Genomic DNA, 16,752 nt, shown 5'->3' with positions numbered 1-16,752 from the left:
TGAAGCGACTCGGAGTATTTCCACTCCCCCTGGGTGGGATGCTAGTCCATCGCAGGGTTACACCCCAGCATTAAATTCGGCTGTATTCATTTAGAGGTATCGTGAGAGTGAAGTGTTTTACCCAAGAACAAAACACAGTGACCCCGGTCAGGGCTCGAACCCGGACCGCTCGATCCGGAGTCCTCCGCGCTAACCATTACGCCACCAAGCCTGCCACATAATCGTTTCATAGTGGAGCGATAAATCTTGCAAGGGGTCTGTAGTATTTATCCGGCATTTATTTCACCTGTTTGTTTATTTAGCATTTTACAAAACTTTACCAAATAGCCGAGTAAACTGTAGGGTACAAGTTGTTGGTTGCTCGTTAGCGACCTTCAGATTTTACTACGAGTACGAGATCGAGTACGAGTACGACTGTGGAATTTCAACACAATCATATCCCCCAAGCTATAATTCTTCCCTTTTGCTGACTAACACATAAATAAACGTTAAGGATAAGATTGGTGTGATAATTGATTATAGGAGGCACACGAATTTAGTTTGAAAACTCTTACTCGTACTCAATCTCGTACTCGTAGTCCAATCTGAAGGTCGCTATTAGTTAGTTTTGGACCAGAAGGCGTTGAAAACAGCCAAGCCGTAGTGTGCGTATGTGCATAGAAGGGTTTTGCAACGCCTTGAGGCCAAAACTTCTTTTTATTTACCAGCTCAACCATAATTTACCTGGTTATCCTAATCTTACTAACAGGGCATGATATAGTTTTTCCGATAATCTTGTGTTTTATCAGGGTTTGCATTTAAAGTACTTTATCGATCCGAATGATACGTCTGGCTTGCAAGTATACTTGTTTGGTTGACATGGCGCCCTACAAGCCGATGAGCAACGGTTGTGTTCCACTGTATATTTCTTTCCCTTGCTGTCAGTTGTCTCCATTCTACACGTCGGTTTATTGTTTGTGCAGTAACACTGAAACATAACAATAATCTCAGAGTCTGCGGCTATCAAATCATTGCATAGTCGTTAAAGGCCCACCTTCAACTGATATGCTTTGCAACCCTTTGTTTTTGTTTTGAAAAGCTAGCTCTTGTCCCAAAACACTCCAAACTGGAAAGCTACTGGTAAAACTGATCGATGGTAAAACAGTTAAATCCCTTTATCCGAAAATTGTGTTTACTACTTAGCTAAAAAAAAACAAGGATGGAAGAAGATTGTAGCAACGGCGGGGTACAATTTTCATACCGTTACAGCTAATTCGAGAATGGTTGTCGGAAAAAAGCACAAAAGTGCACGCGACAAGACCGAAAGGTAGTATGGGTTGAAGTAGAGAGCTGCAGCACGTGCTGAATACTAATAAGATGGCGACATGACAAACACGAATTTACACGTTTTCTTTCTATTGAGACATGAAGAAACAAGATACTTTTAGCCACGCTGAAGTTTAGAAAAAATTTCAAAACTCAAAGACATGTGACAGTTAAAGTAAAGCTACAGAGAAGGCCTCCTGAGAGAAAAAACAAAATGTTCACATGCAAAATACAACTTTAAGGCCAATATGCAAAATTCTAGTGAATACCCAGACCACTTTTCGGTCTTGTCGCGTGCACTTTTGTGCTTTTTTCCGACAACCTTTCTCGAATTAGCTGTATGAAAGCTGTTCCTTGGCGCGCAACGCATCTAGAGTGAATGTGGGCCTTTAAGACAGTACTGGAATAAAGAATTTTATCGATTGTTGTATCCTTATAATAAAAATTGCCAGAGTAAGTCTGGTTACCAATCAAATGTTATGTTTTCCACTAGCGAGATTAAAGATCAAAGCTACCAAATTAAGGCTTTATAAGATTCCTTTTTCAGTGGTAAAGAAACATGAGACTATGAAATGAACAATTGATAAGTTTGATAACAAGCCTTTAGATCTTTTGTGAATCATTAACTCCGCCACTAGTCCAGTCCCTGAACTCTCCCTTCTACGCGCCCTTTATAGGGGTTGAACCCAGACGTGCGAAGAGAGAGTCCAGGATAACTTGCATGCACATGCTCAGAACGAACCAATCAGAAGCGAGGAGTGTGGCGTCACTTGCTTGAGACGCGCGCGCTAGGTTAAAAATGCTCGCTCAAATGACGAATTCAACTACGCGACCAAGCACGCGAATAAACTGAATAAATGCAAGAAAAAAAACTGTACTAGAGCGGTTTTCATTTGAGTGTCGAAAGTTAATTGCGTTTGCTTTGGTTTTGCATTGCTACGCTTAGTGATTGGCTTAAAAATCTCGCGCCACTTTCTCAGCCAATCAGAACTAAAACCAAAACCAATCGTGACTCGCTCGCGCACGTTTTCCCGCGCTTCGTGCCGGCTACATGTATTTGCTTCGAGTTTTGATTGGTTCACTGGATTGTCTGTGTCCTTTGTGATTGGCCAGAGTAATTACTTTGGTTTTGGTTTTACGACACTCAATTGAAAACTGCTCTCAATTGCATCCAAAACCAATTAAAAAACCTACAAAATACTAGGAATAGTTGACGGATAGTGATTTATTGTGTTTTGGCCGTTAGCTTTAAGTAGACAATAACTGGCAAGCTAGGCTTTTTTTAATTTATTTCGGTTTAGTACACGGTCGCGTAGTTGAACTCGCCATCTGTGCGCGTGCGTTTTTAAACGTGCTGCCAAATATGGTTTCCCCCGATTTTAATAGGGGAACTAGCGCATGCGCATGCAAGTTATTCTAGACTCTCTCTTCGCGCAAAAAAAAAGTATATTGTAAGTGCCAAAAAGTTCATTATAAACCAAACGTTTCGGGCTTAGCCCTTCATCAGTGGTAAATTGGTCGTAAATAAAACGACCGTCCTGGGTCGACCCCTAGAAAGGGCGCTCAGAAGAGAGAGAGTCCAGAGTCCACGTTCCCCTTGACCAGCGATCCCTCCTTTCCCGTCCGCTGCTCAAGGGGAACGTGGACTCTGGGAACGAGATTGGGACTGGACTACATTGCCACATAATAAAAGAACCATAATCAGATTATAAATTTGGTTGTTCAGGACTCAGGAGTCAGTATGAACCAATATCTTCTACCATTTATTGTCTTGGCGAAACACCGTTTTTTAGCTATTAAAAAGTTTTAAACAGTTACTATTTTTCTTTAATTTAACACTGTTACGATTTAGTAGTGATCTTGTGTCGCATAATTGTGTCATCATGATTATCGGCCGAGTGCGATTTTTTTTTTTTAAAAAAAATGAAGGTTTAACAAAAAAAACTTGAATTAATTTTTCTCTTTTCTTCTTTAATTCCTCGACCTTTGCCAGACGTTATTTAAGATGTGATTAGAAGCCTGTTACTTAGAGTGTTCCTTGATTTCAAACGCGGAAATTACAAATTTCAATATTTTGTCCAATTTTGTCTGTAGAATTGTTATATATAAGATCAACAAATGGTATTCTACTGCGCGGTCGCCTGCAATTTTTTAATCGATCATCTGACTGAAGTATGCTAAGAAATCGCAGTGAAAGCGATTTACCGCTAAACAGTAAACAAGGGAAACATTGCCAAAGAAATCGCGAAAACAAATAAATAAATTCATGCAGAACACGGAATTATTCTGTTGTCAGCTCATTCTGGCGATCAGAGGGACGCCATGTACAATCTAGATTATGTACTTCTGCATGTACGTATGTTCAGTTTTCAAAGAGATATCTGTCAAAACCTGTCTCGTATATTGGGATGTTATATGTTAAACGAAGTTTTTAGAAACGCAAATGTATTTACTTGCATGTCGCTAGTGTAACAGGAAAATCTTTATCATTGATGACATTTGTGTGGCTGGTATCCGTTCAACCGGGAAGTACAGTTTACGGCAATTTCGGTTCGTTTTATGTAGCTTACCGGTGGTGGTTTCGATCTTCGTCTTCTCCAGGAAAAACATGGCAGCAATTGTATTGACAGGACAAGAAGCAAGAACAGGAACCATTTCCATGTGCGATCCATGTTAAGCCGAAGTTTGTTCCGAGAAAATCGGTTCTGTTCTGTAAAGAATGAAAGCATCAGCAAGCATTGTCTTAGTTTGCAAATCTAAAGTTTTAAATATCGCCGAATTATTGCTTTCAAGCACAAGAATGGAGATATACAAACCAGTTTGTTATTTCGTCTTGAATAAGCTCCTGTTGTGGGAGATGAGTAGAAAATCCAGCGTTTAAGTTCGTTCTATATTTCTGCGGGATTTCTTTACTTCGATTTCTGGTTTCACCGGTTAACTGATATTGTATTTTGAAAAGCACAAAAAACCTTGAGTCTTGAGAGAAACCAAACGAGAACTTGACAATTGGCTTAAAAATTAGCGATTATTACCAACAAATCATGGCTGAATCATTGCCATCACATGCAAACAAAACACTAACTCAAGAGAAATCGTTATTTTCGTTTCAGAGATTGATCAGTGGATAACAGTATCCTGGGTAACAAAATGTATTTCAAAAGAATGATTCTTAACTTGCCACCAAAAAAAAAGTGTTGTGACGTCATTGATAATAAATGCACCAAAAACGATCAATCTTTTTTTGGATAGAACATGTTTTCATTCCCATTACAATAATACTCAAATTTTGGACGACAAAGACGGCAAATATTTTATGAGTTAAATCTGCTGTTAAATGTTAATCTAATCTAATTTCGTACTTAATTAAACAGCACGTAACTCTTTTTGTTGTCGTGTGAAGTGTTTACACTTGTCAAAAATCAGGCTTGCTCAATGGAATTGTATTTGCTAGTTGACAGGCACTCTTGTTTGGTTTTACCTCAAGGTCACAACTGAAGCTAAGTGTAATCAATCTTAGCACGCACAGTGGGAACTCCAGTACCTCCTCCCCCTGCTCCACTCACCTCATTTGGAAACTGAATTAAAATCTGAATGACACTGTGTATCCCCTAAATCTATTTATAGATGTAGCCCCTCAGAGGGTATAAAACGTATGTGTAGGTTTTCAGAATTATTCTGCAAAACCGTTTAATACACTTCCCATAGATACAGTCGGGGGAACAAGTGCCAGTTGATGGCGACATCACTTCTCCGAGAAGTGACTGAGCCCGCGGTTTTCGTCCCAGAAGTTGCTAAGCAACATGACGTCTTCGTACGTGCGTTTGCTTTCGGAGTACTCGTGAGCGCTCGCGCTAGTTTTTCATTTGATGAAATAATTCGGAAATTCTTTGACTGCTTCAACGAAGATTTGCCAAAACTGGCACTTATTATTTCCCCGGCTGCATAATAGGAAGTGTACTGAATTCAAGCTTTTTTTGCCACTCTATTTTATACCCACATTTCTTGACGAACCGTTACTTAATGTCGTCATTTTTCGCGGCAGTGTGACCAAACAAGCAACAAAAGATACGAAATAGACAATATAACCATAAACTTGTTTTTTTTTTTTCACTTTTTAATAGATATTACAGAAAATTCCAGCAAATAGGCTGGTCTATGTGTTTTGTAGATAAATTTCATTGCTAAATAAATGAAAAATGAGACCTCCTTAATTTTGGCGCTAAAATATGAACAATATATACAGCTATAGGAAACACTTAAAACTGCCCCAATAACGTTTCCTTGTCAAATTTAGTTCTCTCAGAGACACAAGACAACTAAATTCGCTTCTTTTTGGTAACTAACATAAAGATTACTTCAACATTGTTTCTATAAATGAAAACACTCTTCTCTAAGGCCCAGGACAAACGCCGAACTTCAGATGAGTCGAACCTAATGCAAATGACTAAAAACAATAGGTTTTGTTCATTTGCATTATTATTCATTTGCAAACTCATGTGAAGTTCGACGTTTGGCCTGCGCCTAAGAAACTGGCTAATGATGTGCAGGAAGAAAACTAACGTAAAATTACATATTTTATATTTGATTGAAAACCGCTCCAAGGTTTGCAGTTTGTAAGTGTTTATGCTGGCATACATCTGTAGATGTAGCTATTGTAACGTGTTTCACTGTACAGACAGTAACAGTCCAGTCCGCATTCACAGTCACTATAGACGTTGTCATATTTGCCAGAACTCTCCACCACTCGGCAGATTGCGTTATCACACACTGCGTCGCACTGTGGAAAATAAAATCAAATGAAACGTTACACTCTACTGGCTGAGTCTGAACGTGCTTAATTTTTAGACAATTTAAGCCTGAAAAGGGCTTATACAGTAACTGAGATAATTCTCGTGCGCTAATTGGTCGAGAGCTACGGTCTATGAGAGTTGAGACCATGAACATGACGTGGCCTGTAACGAAACGTTAAGAAATTTCCAAAACCAAAATCCAGCAAGTTGTAAAATATCGACTGGAACGTTTTGGGGAAATTTCCCACCCACTGTCACAAGCGCGCGCGACTTCGCGCTGAATTTCCATCTAATTGCCTAATTCGCCGGTAAAATTTCAATGTTGTTGTATCAAACAAATCATCACATTTTCCCATGGTCTTCACTCTAATGATCTCTAATAGATCAAAGAAATGACTTCCATAAAATGTCCAAAACTTTGCAGTGAAACCACTCGCCTAACGGCTCGTAGTTCCACTTGAGTTTGAACATTTTACATTTCTATGGTCTATAAGAGTCTAGACCATAGAAAAATGAGGTCGATTTGTTAAATGCAGTTCAGCTATGCACTTATCTAGTTATTAACTTGCATTTCGCGAGGACAGAAAAAAATCACTTAAAAGTTTCTTTACTTTACTACTTGAATGGTTTCACAGCTCACAATTGCAATTGCAAAAGCTAGAAGAAAGCCCAAACGGCCAGTAATGAACGAAATTTTCACTTACCCAAGCAAAGATTATTGGGGGCTGTTGGAACACTCTTTTTCTGAACTGGTTGGGCGCGCGTTTGAAGGTATAAATACTCTGTACTTCATCTGTGACCAGCACAGTCAGCAACACAAGTAAGAGGCAATGAAACTTTCTTTGAAACATCTTTACAGGAAAAAAAAACAAATGAAACGTTACGTTTTTGTGTAAAGCAGACATTTCTTAGTCATCCGACCGTACTGTACCACCGCACACAATGGGCAAACTCGCCTCGTACCCAGGTCGTAATTGAGATTTTTGGCTGAACGAAGAAGATCAGGGGCGCAAAGTATCAAGGGAATGCATAAAATGTGCATACAAAATAAAACATTTATAGAGTACCCGTTTTGTTGCCTTGCATCTTGGTTTTCAACTGTATATTTTGTACGTTTTCTTTGTTTACAAACTTGAAGTGAATTACGTTTCATACAGTTACAAAATGAAGGGCAATGGCAAACGGAAGTGTCGTAGACTTTTTGTGTTTGACCGCTGTGTGCATTCTCGTCCCAATAGCCCTTTTCGTTTCTCTTATAGAGGGGGGTGAATAGGAAAACGGATTGTCGGATTTTGACTATATTTTGGCCCGGATTTCGGATTCAGAGCCTATTTTTAAACGGATTTTCGAATCCTTCAATCAAATTTGGTCATTAAATTACAACGGATCGACGGATTCGGTCATTAAATTGTGACTACCCCTATTCACCCCCCTCCTTATACTTAGCCGGCAGGGCCTTGGCACAAGAAACAAAGGGCTCTGGAGACATGGGTTTTTCGAATTAATTTGAGTTTTTTTTTATTGGCTGTTTGAAACAAAGAAATCCTGAACGGAAGTCAAAAACGCCATGACTCTTTCACACAGTTTTTTAGAAACATCATGACTGCATATATGAAGACCGGAAGTCCTCAATTCTCGTGCCAAGGCCCTGTCGGCTAAGAGAAACGAAAAGGGCTTTGGGGACGAGAATGCGCTGTGTTTTGCTGCTACTTGCCAATCGTTCTATGTCCCGGGCCTAAAAAAAAACATCTGTGTCATGATAACGAGTGCACATGCACCCTATTTTCCACATTCTTCTTTTCCAGGCCTTCCGGCCGTTAAATCTCCTTGTCAGATGGGAGAGGTTTCTTCGAAACTCTCTGACTGACCTTCAAAGATTTGACAAAGACGACTTGTTTTCTGGAAGCCGTGCGGTGAGTACGAAACCTGGATCAGCCCGGCCATACATGAAGTTCCCAAATTTTGTGACAAAGACGCGGTAAACTGGGCCCGATACCTTTACGAAATCTTCAATGAAAAGTGTCAAACCCTTTATTTTATGATTATCGTCTCGTTTACAAGTTAAATGAAAATTTTAGAATGGGCTCAAAAAGGAAGAAGAAATAGTCTGGAAGTAAAACAATTTAGCTTACATCAGTTGTTACAGTTGATAAGCCCCTTTCCAACTTACTCTAGAAACCAGTTCTTAATATTACAAGTGTGTACTCACCATAGCTCACGAAAACCTTATCAGACTTTCATAAAACGTTCTTTTACATCAAACATTTGTCTAAAAAGGTCTTCGGTCTTTTCTCCTTTTTTCACTTTTCTGTGGGCGGCCAAAATCATTAAGTTGAGGTTTTAATTTCGAAGCAAAGTTAAGCCGCCAATAAATTCCGTTTCTATCTCTTAAGAGTTATTTTACAAATTCGCAACACTTAAATTGATTTTCTACGGAAGTTATTACAAGGGCAAGCTTATTGTTATCTATGTTTTACAAACGCAATGTTGTCGTTACGGGACATAATTGTTGTTTTTCAACAGATAAACGATTTTTGATCGAAATAAAGATTCCGTTTATTGCGGTCGGGTTTTATTGTCAGGGTTATAGTAGTTTCTACACCACATCTTTTGTTTCAATGGTTCAATGATAATTAAGATTTGCTTTATAATGGCCCCCAAAAGGTTGCCGAACAAGATAAAAATAGCAATACTACATTGCTTTAGAGTGTTTTGCATTTATGCGATTCCTTTGTTATATTGCCCTCTGTATATGAAGAATAAACTTGGGTTAAATGTATCTCTACAACCGATCAAGATGAAAATAATGTAATGCAGAGCTGCCCGAGCACCAAATTCGACGATAGACCTTGGCTAGGTTAATATGAATATCGAGACCGCCGGCACTGACTGATAACCGAAACTTATTGACCGTGAAATCCATAGAATAACAAGCGTGGTTGTTTTCTTTAATTACAACAATCAAGATAAATATAATTCGTTTTCCACGCACTTTTCAAGGCGCTGTCGCAAGCGATTTACGTTAGCCAACGTAGATTTAAATGAGATTGAACCTCAGCGCCAGTATTTGTGGTCTTATGGCCGCGGGTGAAATTAGCCCGCCAAAATTTTCGAATTTAGGAGCATTGTTTAAATCGCTCCTAACGAATCTTACGTTATAAATAACAAATTTCGCTCGACTACAACCAATCTTAACCATTCACATACTTTGTATGACTAGAAATTCCTGATTCGCGATAATTAAATTTACCTTCAATGCCGCTGAGGTGATATCCCGCTTTATGAAGACCTATCAGAGCGGATAAACCGAAGCGATGTTGATAGTGCACGCTCGTCCAGCAATCTGAATTATTGAATTTCCCTCGCTTGCTATTCACCCAGCATGCACGCAATGTGATTGGTAGATGTCGATCATAACGAAAGATTCTAGGGTTATTGATCTGTCTGGATCTGTTGGAGTAAATACCGAAATCATATCTCCATGCACAACCCGTAACTTACTTATTTGCGCTATGTACCGTTCTAATTTAGAGAGTAAATTAAAGCTGGAAATAACTTTTGATTACAGGAAGCGTGTGCGGCAAGAGATTCTTTACAGAAGATTTTAAATCATTATTTTGCTTGTAACATTGCTTTCTATAAAGGTCGACTTACTTGTCATTTATTTAAGGATTTGACTCGAGGTCAAACCAAATTTTAGAGATCTTCGTATCTGTTACATAGAATACAATAGAACAATGTGACAAGAGGCCGTTTCATTTTCAAGTCTATAACTCGATGGAAAGCGTTTGTTAAACTCTATCTTCCACATGAAAAGCCGGAAACGGTTTCGTAAAACCAAGCAGTGAATGAATTTTTATCACGAAGAGATAAAGAGAGCCTAAACCTCGGATGTGAAAACTCTAATGCTATTTTGATATGTTTTTAATACCAAAAACAGGAAATTTTTAACTGCCTAAAAGAGGATTATTTTGACTGCCAAACGCGAAAATTGCATACGTAGCTTCACTTATGAACAGTTTTATCCTTTGTCAAACGAAATAAAAACTCTACATGCAGTAGATTCTAAAGGCTTAAAACATTTCACAAATTCCTATTAAAAGTTTACATCCAAATGTCATTATCTATAAATAGAAATAACACACTGAGTGTGGTATCATGTCTTGATCTGACAAAATGCCAAAATAAATTACACAACAAGTGATTTTACGCTCTCATAAATATTTGCTTAGTAATTTTCACTTGTTTACTTCTCAAATTATCACATTTTCCTATGATAACAACTGCTTTCTTGACGTTAATTCCTCTCTTTCTTTCCCTCCTCGGGACATTCTGCGCTCTTTTATGTTCGTCTTCAAGTCGCCTTTACAAAGCTATTAATTATATTTGGGCGGGAAGAGTAATTTTAGCTATAATTTAGGACTACATAAATAACTTAGTTATCTATTACCAGTAGTTATCCTAATGTGATCTATTTTTGCCGTAATACTTTGTAAATTAACATACCATTAGCTACCATCGGATTGGATACATGTCTTGAAATTCATAGTTATGTAATCTTTCCCTTTGTTAATTCCTTTTACTTCCTTCCTTCCTTCCTTCCTTCCTTCCATATCATCGGTCCTTCCGTCTGTCCTTTCGTTCGTTCGTCCGTTCGATCGTTCGTTTGTCGTTCTTCTTTCATCAGTTGCATATCAGTTCGTTCATTCATTCATTCATTCATTCATTCATTCATTCATTCATTCATTCATTCATTCATTCATTCATTCATTCATTCATTCGATCGTTCGTTCGTTCGTTCGTTCGTTCGTTCGTTCATTTCCTTAATCCTTTATTAACGTGGCTGAACACAGCAGGATTTTATATAAATGTGCCTCATTAACAATTTATCTAATACCGTTGATCCTTGTCTCCCCAACTTCATCCCCAAGGCGCTTTTCCCTTCCCTTTTTCCCGCCACTTTGAGACGGGGTTGAATTAACGTATGTGACGTGGTCATGGCAACGTTAAGCCTTTAAAGTCGGGGTATTTTTATTCGCAGAAAATTTAGTCATTAGATTTTCACGATCAAACGTGTAACAATTAATGCTCTTGCTAATGTGTTAATACACTTGTTTGTTTACTGAAGTATTTTCTGCTAAATTTCTTGAAATTCTAATGAATGGTTCTCGAGGAATATGCGCATTTCCGAGATACCACTAAAGGATTCCGTCTCAAGTTTTTTATTAACTACGCATGCAATACATTTAACTGGTTCACACGGTGAAGATGAAAAACCTGCAAAACGGCTAAGTTCTTTATATCTTAATATTTCTGACATTCCGTTTTAACAAAAGCCTAAAACCTACACACACTGTGTCATTCCACAAAGAAATTAAAAATAGCGCAAAAAAATTATCGCGCACTCTGCTTGCATTTGTTTAATTCTATCTTTCTTTCTTTTCTTCCTTCCTTCCTCTCAGTCAGTCAGTCAGTCAGTCAGTCAGTCAGTCAGTCAGTCAGTCAGTCAGTCACATATCAGTCCGTTGGCCAGTCACCTATTGTTGGTTTGGTAAAGGACAGAAGTAACTTTCTATGTACTTGGCTTGGTACTGTGAGCATGCGCGCAGCTAACATGAGTATGTGGCTTGCGCGCAGTTGACGTGATCTAAATGTATCGGGGTCTGCATCGCGCGCGAACTTCCATGGTTTGGTAGGGCGCACTAGATAACTATAAAACAAAAAAACTAAAAAAATGTTGGTAACGCCCACCTGATGTGATTACTCATCGCGCGCGCACTTCCATGGCTTCGTACAGCACGTGCACATGTCAGGAGCAGTATCGCGCGCGCGCCACCATTATATACCGTGCGCGCATTTTTTATGGTAATAGGACTGAGTCCAATTCGGTCTTTATCCATTCGAGTGATTAACAAAATAGGACGTCCGCGATGCGGGAGTCCGATAAGCAATCACGAGTGGTTTCAGGCATAATTAAATGGCATTAAGTCCTATAATCATAACTATAAAAAAAACCTGGGAAAGAATTTAACAAAGTGAAGCCTTTCAAGGTCTTTCAACAATTTATTACCTCCAAAACAAAATTCGCAGGGTAAACTTAACAGAAATATCAAGCAGTTGTGTAGCAGCTCTATTGAGCTTGTAATTCCACTGGTCCTCTTGTGTAGCAGTTGCTATTGCTTTTGTGGCTAGTAGCATTGTTCCTGTTGTTTGTTTCATTTTTCTCTCGAAGGGTAGTGAGCCATTCATGTTGTCAGAGCTACTACTCGACCCATATCAAGAAGGAACCAAATAAAGAACGCGCACATGGACTTTGTTATTGGACACCTTACAGCCAATTTGGTTAAAAACGTGCGCGCTAAGAACCAATCAGATTGGAGGATTTTGTTCTAGTTGCCAACGAGACAGCCGAGCCAAGAGGTGAGGCTGTCGAGGCGGCAGAATCATAGAGCCGTGCGTGTGAGTGTATAGGCAGAGAAAATCTTAAGTTCTGCGTAAGGGACTTTTTTTTACCATATTTGGGTGTAAGTAAACCCCATATTTGGGTTCTATTGTTCTTCCCAACTGGTTCCCAGTCTCTCACTCCTTGCTAGAGAGCAAATGACCAAAATGGCGTCCACGCGGCTCGCTGTTGAAATTTTCAATGTGGTCATTCATCCCTTTACCGATAAATACACCTTTAGGGAATTATAAATCGAAAGAGAATACCCTACAGAATATTCGACCGCCGAAAAAATGAACATCAAGGTCTCCAAAGCGATGAAATAATCTTTCGACTTTGGAGTCCTTTGATTTACGATCGAAGAGAGACATGAAAATCAAAAGCGGACTGTTGACTTCAAATAGAGTTTTCTTGACTTATGAGAATGCTGAAGTCGGGTAAATGCTTCCTTTTAGTGTTGATTTTGTTTATAGTAATTGTTTGACCAATGATTTATTCCAAATCAAATACCGTTTATATTTTATTTGGCACGCATTTTCGCTCCGCGTAGGAAAAACGTCAATTCAAAGCGACGCTCACTAAAATTACTGCATGTCATACACACAAGAAAGTCAAAAGTTTTTTGCTTCTAACGGCAAATGTAATGTTCTGACTTGAATAAAAATTTTGTCTCCAAATAATCCTTGACCGTTCAAGTTTTGTTTTCTGTTCAAATTTTTCAAGTTTTGCGTATTTAAAAAACAGTGATTAAACCTCATTTATTGCCTACATTTTGTGACATTTTAACGTTGAAAAGAACTTAAAGATTTGTCAAGAGTTATCAATCTGTCAAACCCGTAGCCTGCGTAGCAGACATCTGTGTACGTTTTTTAGTGTGTTAAAAGAGTGCGCGATCGCGAGAATACGCGCGCTGGAAACTACGGCGCATCAAGCCTGTGTCATTTAATAACACCAGAGAAATAGCACTTCTTTCGCATATTACCAAAAATACAATTTACCATATCAGTGGTCATTTCAAATATAGTTCTATCAAAAACCATTCAATATCTGTTCTTATGAACGAACATGAGTATTTCGCTCGTTGGCACTTACCGATAGGTACAACTAGTTATGATAATCATTTATTATCCATCACACGTCCACCTTCATGGTTTGGTACTGTAGGCACAACTGATTATGCATCACTTACGCACTTCCGTGGCTTGACACCTTGCACGCATCTGACATGATTATGAATCGCGTGCGCACTCCATGACTTAAGACCGCAAACGCACTTGGTATAATTATCTAGTGCGCGCACTTAAAAAGTGGTTGTAATTTAAAGCGTGCGCACTTGACATGATTACCATGACTTTGTTGTTATGGTGACTATAATTATCCCGCGCGTCGCGTCAGCTTGTTGCCCTGTGTCTTTCAAATATTAGCGACCTCCAGATTCGACTATGAGAACGAGATTGAGAACGAGCACGAGTTTTTAAACCAAATTCGTGTGCCTCCTATAATCACTTACCATCATCTGAAACCTAAGTCTCCCTCCGCGAGGGTAAAGCATTCACTTATCACACCAATCTCATCCCTAACGTTTATTTATGTGTTAGTCAGCAACAGGGAAGAGTTATTGTTTGGGGGGAAATAATTGTGTCAAATTCTAAAGTCGTACTCGTACTCGATCTCGTACTCGTAGTCAAATCTGAAGGTCGAGCAGCGGTGCGCGAGTGCGGGGGCCCTAGCTTCCCATTTGCTGCGCGCAATTTGGAAGAAAACTAGTTTGTTGGTATCCGTGATTGCGGTTCTGCCAGTTAATATCACGCAAGCAAAGAATAGAAAATCTGATACGTTTAATAAAGAGCTTAAAGAAACTGAGAAGGAAAAAAAGTCAAAGAAATGACATCCGGCTATCCAAACAATGTTCACATCCGGCTCTCGAAAAAAAAACCCTGTCAATGCTTTAATTTGACTTTGCTGTTGTTAACGATTTGAACTGATGAGGACATTTTTTTAAACGAGTGAGGATGGAACTGAGTGATCTAAAGAGGCAAGTATGATGAGATTATTTTAGGTTATTTCTAGCCGTTATTCGAGGAAATGTGATATTTATCAATTCATTTATTTATTTTTTCATACCACTAATTTCCCCCCCTACCCACAGGATCACGACAGAGCTCAAGACAGTATTTCTAACGTTGTTCTCGTGGGTTGGCAAAAGCCTCGAAAACGAAAGAAAAATGAAAAAAAAAATGGCCTTTTTCAGGTGTTCTGTTAGTTAATGAGCAGCGCGAAGACATTCATCGCGCTATTCCCAGCTGCGTTCAAGGGGAGGCTTTTGCTCCTTCCCATTCCTCTCGCCGCTATTATTTCAGTTCCGCAAACCGAAGCACTGACAGCTAATTCGCGGGAATTCGAAACTTATGTCTGGAAGCCAGACATTATAAGCCTTTAATTTTCAGTTCAGCTAATACTTTTTAAACGGCTCACCCCGTGCATAAGGTCTTTATTATTTCTGTCACGCAAATCAGAAAAAGAGTGAGTTAGAAATCTTGTGGACTTCTCTTTCAGAATTACAATTAGATTCTAAAGATGGACTTCAGATCAAAGAATTAGGAGAGGAAACAGAAAAATAAACCAAAGATATTTCTCTGTAAAAGGCGTCATTTTCATATGTCCTCATTTAAGGACGTGCTAAAAAACTGGTAAATCATAATTTTCAGACTCCAACACAAACAAAAAATTGTTTTTACAGCCAAAGCTAATAAAAGCCCCTTAAAGGAATCAATCACTTCGCTTCTATATTTGTACATGTGTTAAAGTTCATGAGAGGCCCAATCCGCTTTATTCAATTTTAGCCAAGTACTTTCAAATTATCATAAGTTAACGACGGTCTCTTGCACGTTCGATACAAACCGGATTTAAATAGTGCGAATAATTTGGGGCATTAATCTTTGCCCTCTAGACGGGTATTGTAGCGTTACAATCAAAATAAAATACACCTGATTGCAATAACGTTGTCATATCGAAAAGAAAAAATAAATTAAATAGTCATCATAACTGATAGCATTTATAAGAAACTCGCGATTTTATAACTGCACGTTCAGTGTAATATGATAAATTGATTTTTGTGTATTTTTTTTGAGACGTTTTGAGACCATTTCTTCGGGTGAATTTCAAACACACGCCTATTTAATTCCTATGTGCCTTTTATTATTTTTTTCTATGACAACGTTATTGCAATTAGGTGAAGCACAAAAGTTAAGTTTGTCAATGGTCTAGACGGGAAGAGACTGGGTCCTTTGGGCGGAAATACCGAATAGACCTCATCCTGTTGCGGCTGCAGAAAATAAACTTCAGGGAAATATAATCGGTTATCAATATCGCTTAGAGAGGTATTAACCAGGGGCATTAATCGATGATAAAATACAGCCGAGATTTTCTATGGAACTAAACAGCTTCGCCGGCTTGGAAGAAATTTATTGATACATAGAACCCTTTAAACGTAGCTCTTTATAATAGTTAGAATGATTTTATTTTTTAACTGTATATTTTTAATATTTCATTGTAATTTGACTCTGAAAAACCATCTTTGGAGGGACAAATAAAATCTTATGTATTATTTATTTATTTCGCTATCTTCTGTATTTCAGCACGTTCTTGTTTTCGTTGTTCACGTTTCAGTTAAAATTATATAAAAAGTTTCTTACGAGTATGCTTCTTTTATTTTTCGCGTGACTTCTTGTCAAGAGAGAGTCAATAATTTCTTTCAACGTTTTATTTTTTTGTAACTTTTACCATAGTGCCCGAAGCATTTATATTAGTTTGCGAGTAAGCGTTGAATATACATGAAGGTCTATTATATGAAAACGAGACAGGCGGATGAGGTTGAAACAAGTGGGTGTATTAAGCGCATAAAAGATAACAGTATCATAAACTATTCCGTTCCCACACAAGAGAACTTTGAGGTGGGCTGTGAGCTGTTTAAATTATTCAACACATCGAGAGGGGAAGAAGGCCTCTGGGCTTAGGAGTTTCATGGGATTAGGAGAGCTATATAATAAAATGAATAACAATGATTTGAAAGCTCAATGATGAATAATCAGGAAATGAAAAAATATTTTTAGTCGGCCTGTTATTTCACTTTTCCTGTCAACTGTTCATGCTGTCAGCATAACCAACGAGACATGACCTTCCCCTGGGATGGGGGGAGGGGGGAACCATGACGTG

The 16,752-nt window shown here is 38.5% G+C and overlaps 2 protein-coding genes and 1 long non-coding RNA gene across 3 annotated transcripts in view; all 3 read right to left on the bottom strand.

Moving 5' to 3' along the window:
• The window catches only part of LOC144646343 (rho guanine nucleotide exchange factor 18-like), a 16,136-nt gene extending 16,046 nt beyond the window's left edge, over positions 1-90 (bottom strand). Inside the window, exon 1 of the mRNA XM_078505900.1 lies at positions 62-90. Within this exon, the coding sequence (XP_078362026.1) occupies positions 62-90 (29 nt within the window). The remainder of the gene's footprint in view (positions 1-61) is intronic.
• Positions 91-258: 168 nt separating this feature from the next.
• LOC144663441 (uncharacterized) lies at positions 259-4,401 on the bottom strand. Its single transcript, XR_013572606.1, has 3 exons — positions 4,122-4,401; positions 3,876-4,015; positions 259-967 (listed from the first exon to the last, which is right to left on the bottom strand). It is a non-coding gene; the product is annotated as an uncharacterized LOC144663441 (long non-coding RNA).
• A 615-nt stretch (positions 4,402-5,016) lies between these two features.
• Positions 5,017-9,429, bottom strand: LOC144649771 (uncharacterized). The gene is made up of 3 exons (XM_078509357.1): positions 9,346-9,429; positions 6,800-6,946; positions 5,017-6,082 (listed from the first exon to the last, which is right to left on the bottom strand). Exons 2-3 carry the CDS (start codon positions 6,944-6,946, stop codon positions 5,927-5,929), a joined length of 303 nt encoding a protein of 100 aa, XP_078365483.1. The 5' UTR covers positions 9,346-9,429; the 3' UTR covers positions 5,017-5,926.
• Positions 9,430-16,752: the final 7,323 nt, after the last annotated feature.

The sequence above is a fragment of the Oculina patagonica genome, chromosome 1 (genome assembly GCF_052425735.1).
Source record: "Oculina patagonica isolate OP01 chromosome 1, crgOcupat, whole genome shotgun sequence".
Taxonomy (NCBI): domain Eukaryota; kingdom Metazoa; phylum Cnidaria; class Anthozoa; order Scleractinia; family Oculinidae; genus Oculina; species Oculina patagonica.
The sequence above is the reverse complement of the archived record's forward strand: the minus strand, read 5'-3'. Positions and strand labels throughout refer to the sequence as shown.

Bases quoted from the DNA above. Each gene is read 5' to 3' on its own strand.
- LOC144649771 (XM_078509357.1), bottom strand. From the start codon at position 6,946: ATGTTTCAAAGAAAGTTTCATTGCCTCTTACTTGTGTTGCTGACTGTG. The intron at 6,083-6,799 runs GTAAGTGAAAAT...TATTTTCCACAG, and splicing joins CCCCAATAATCTTTGCTTGG to TGCGACGCAGTGTGTGATAA.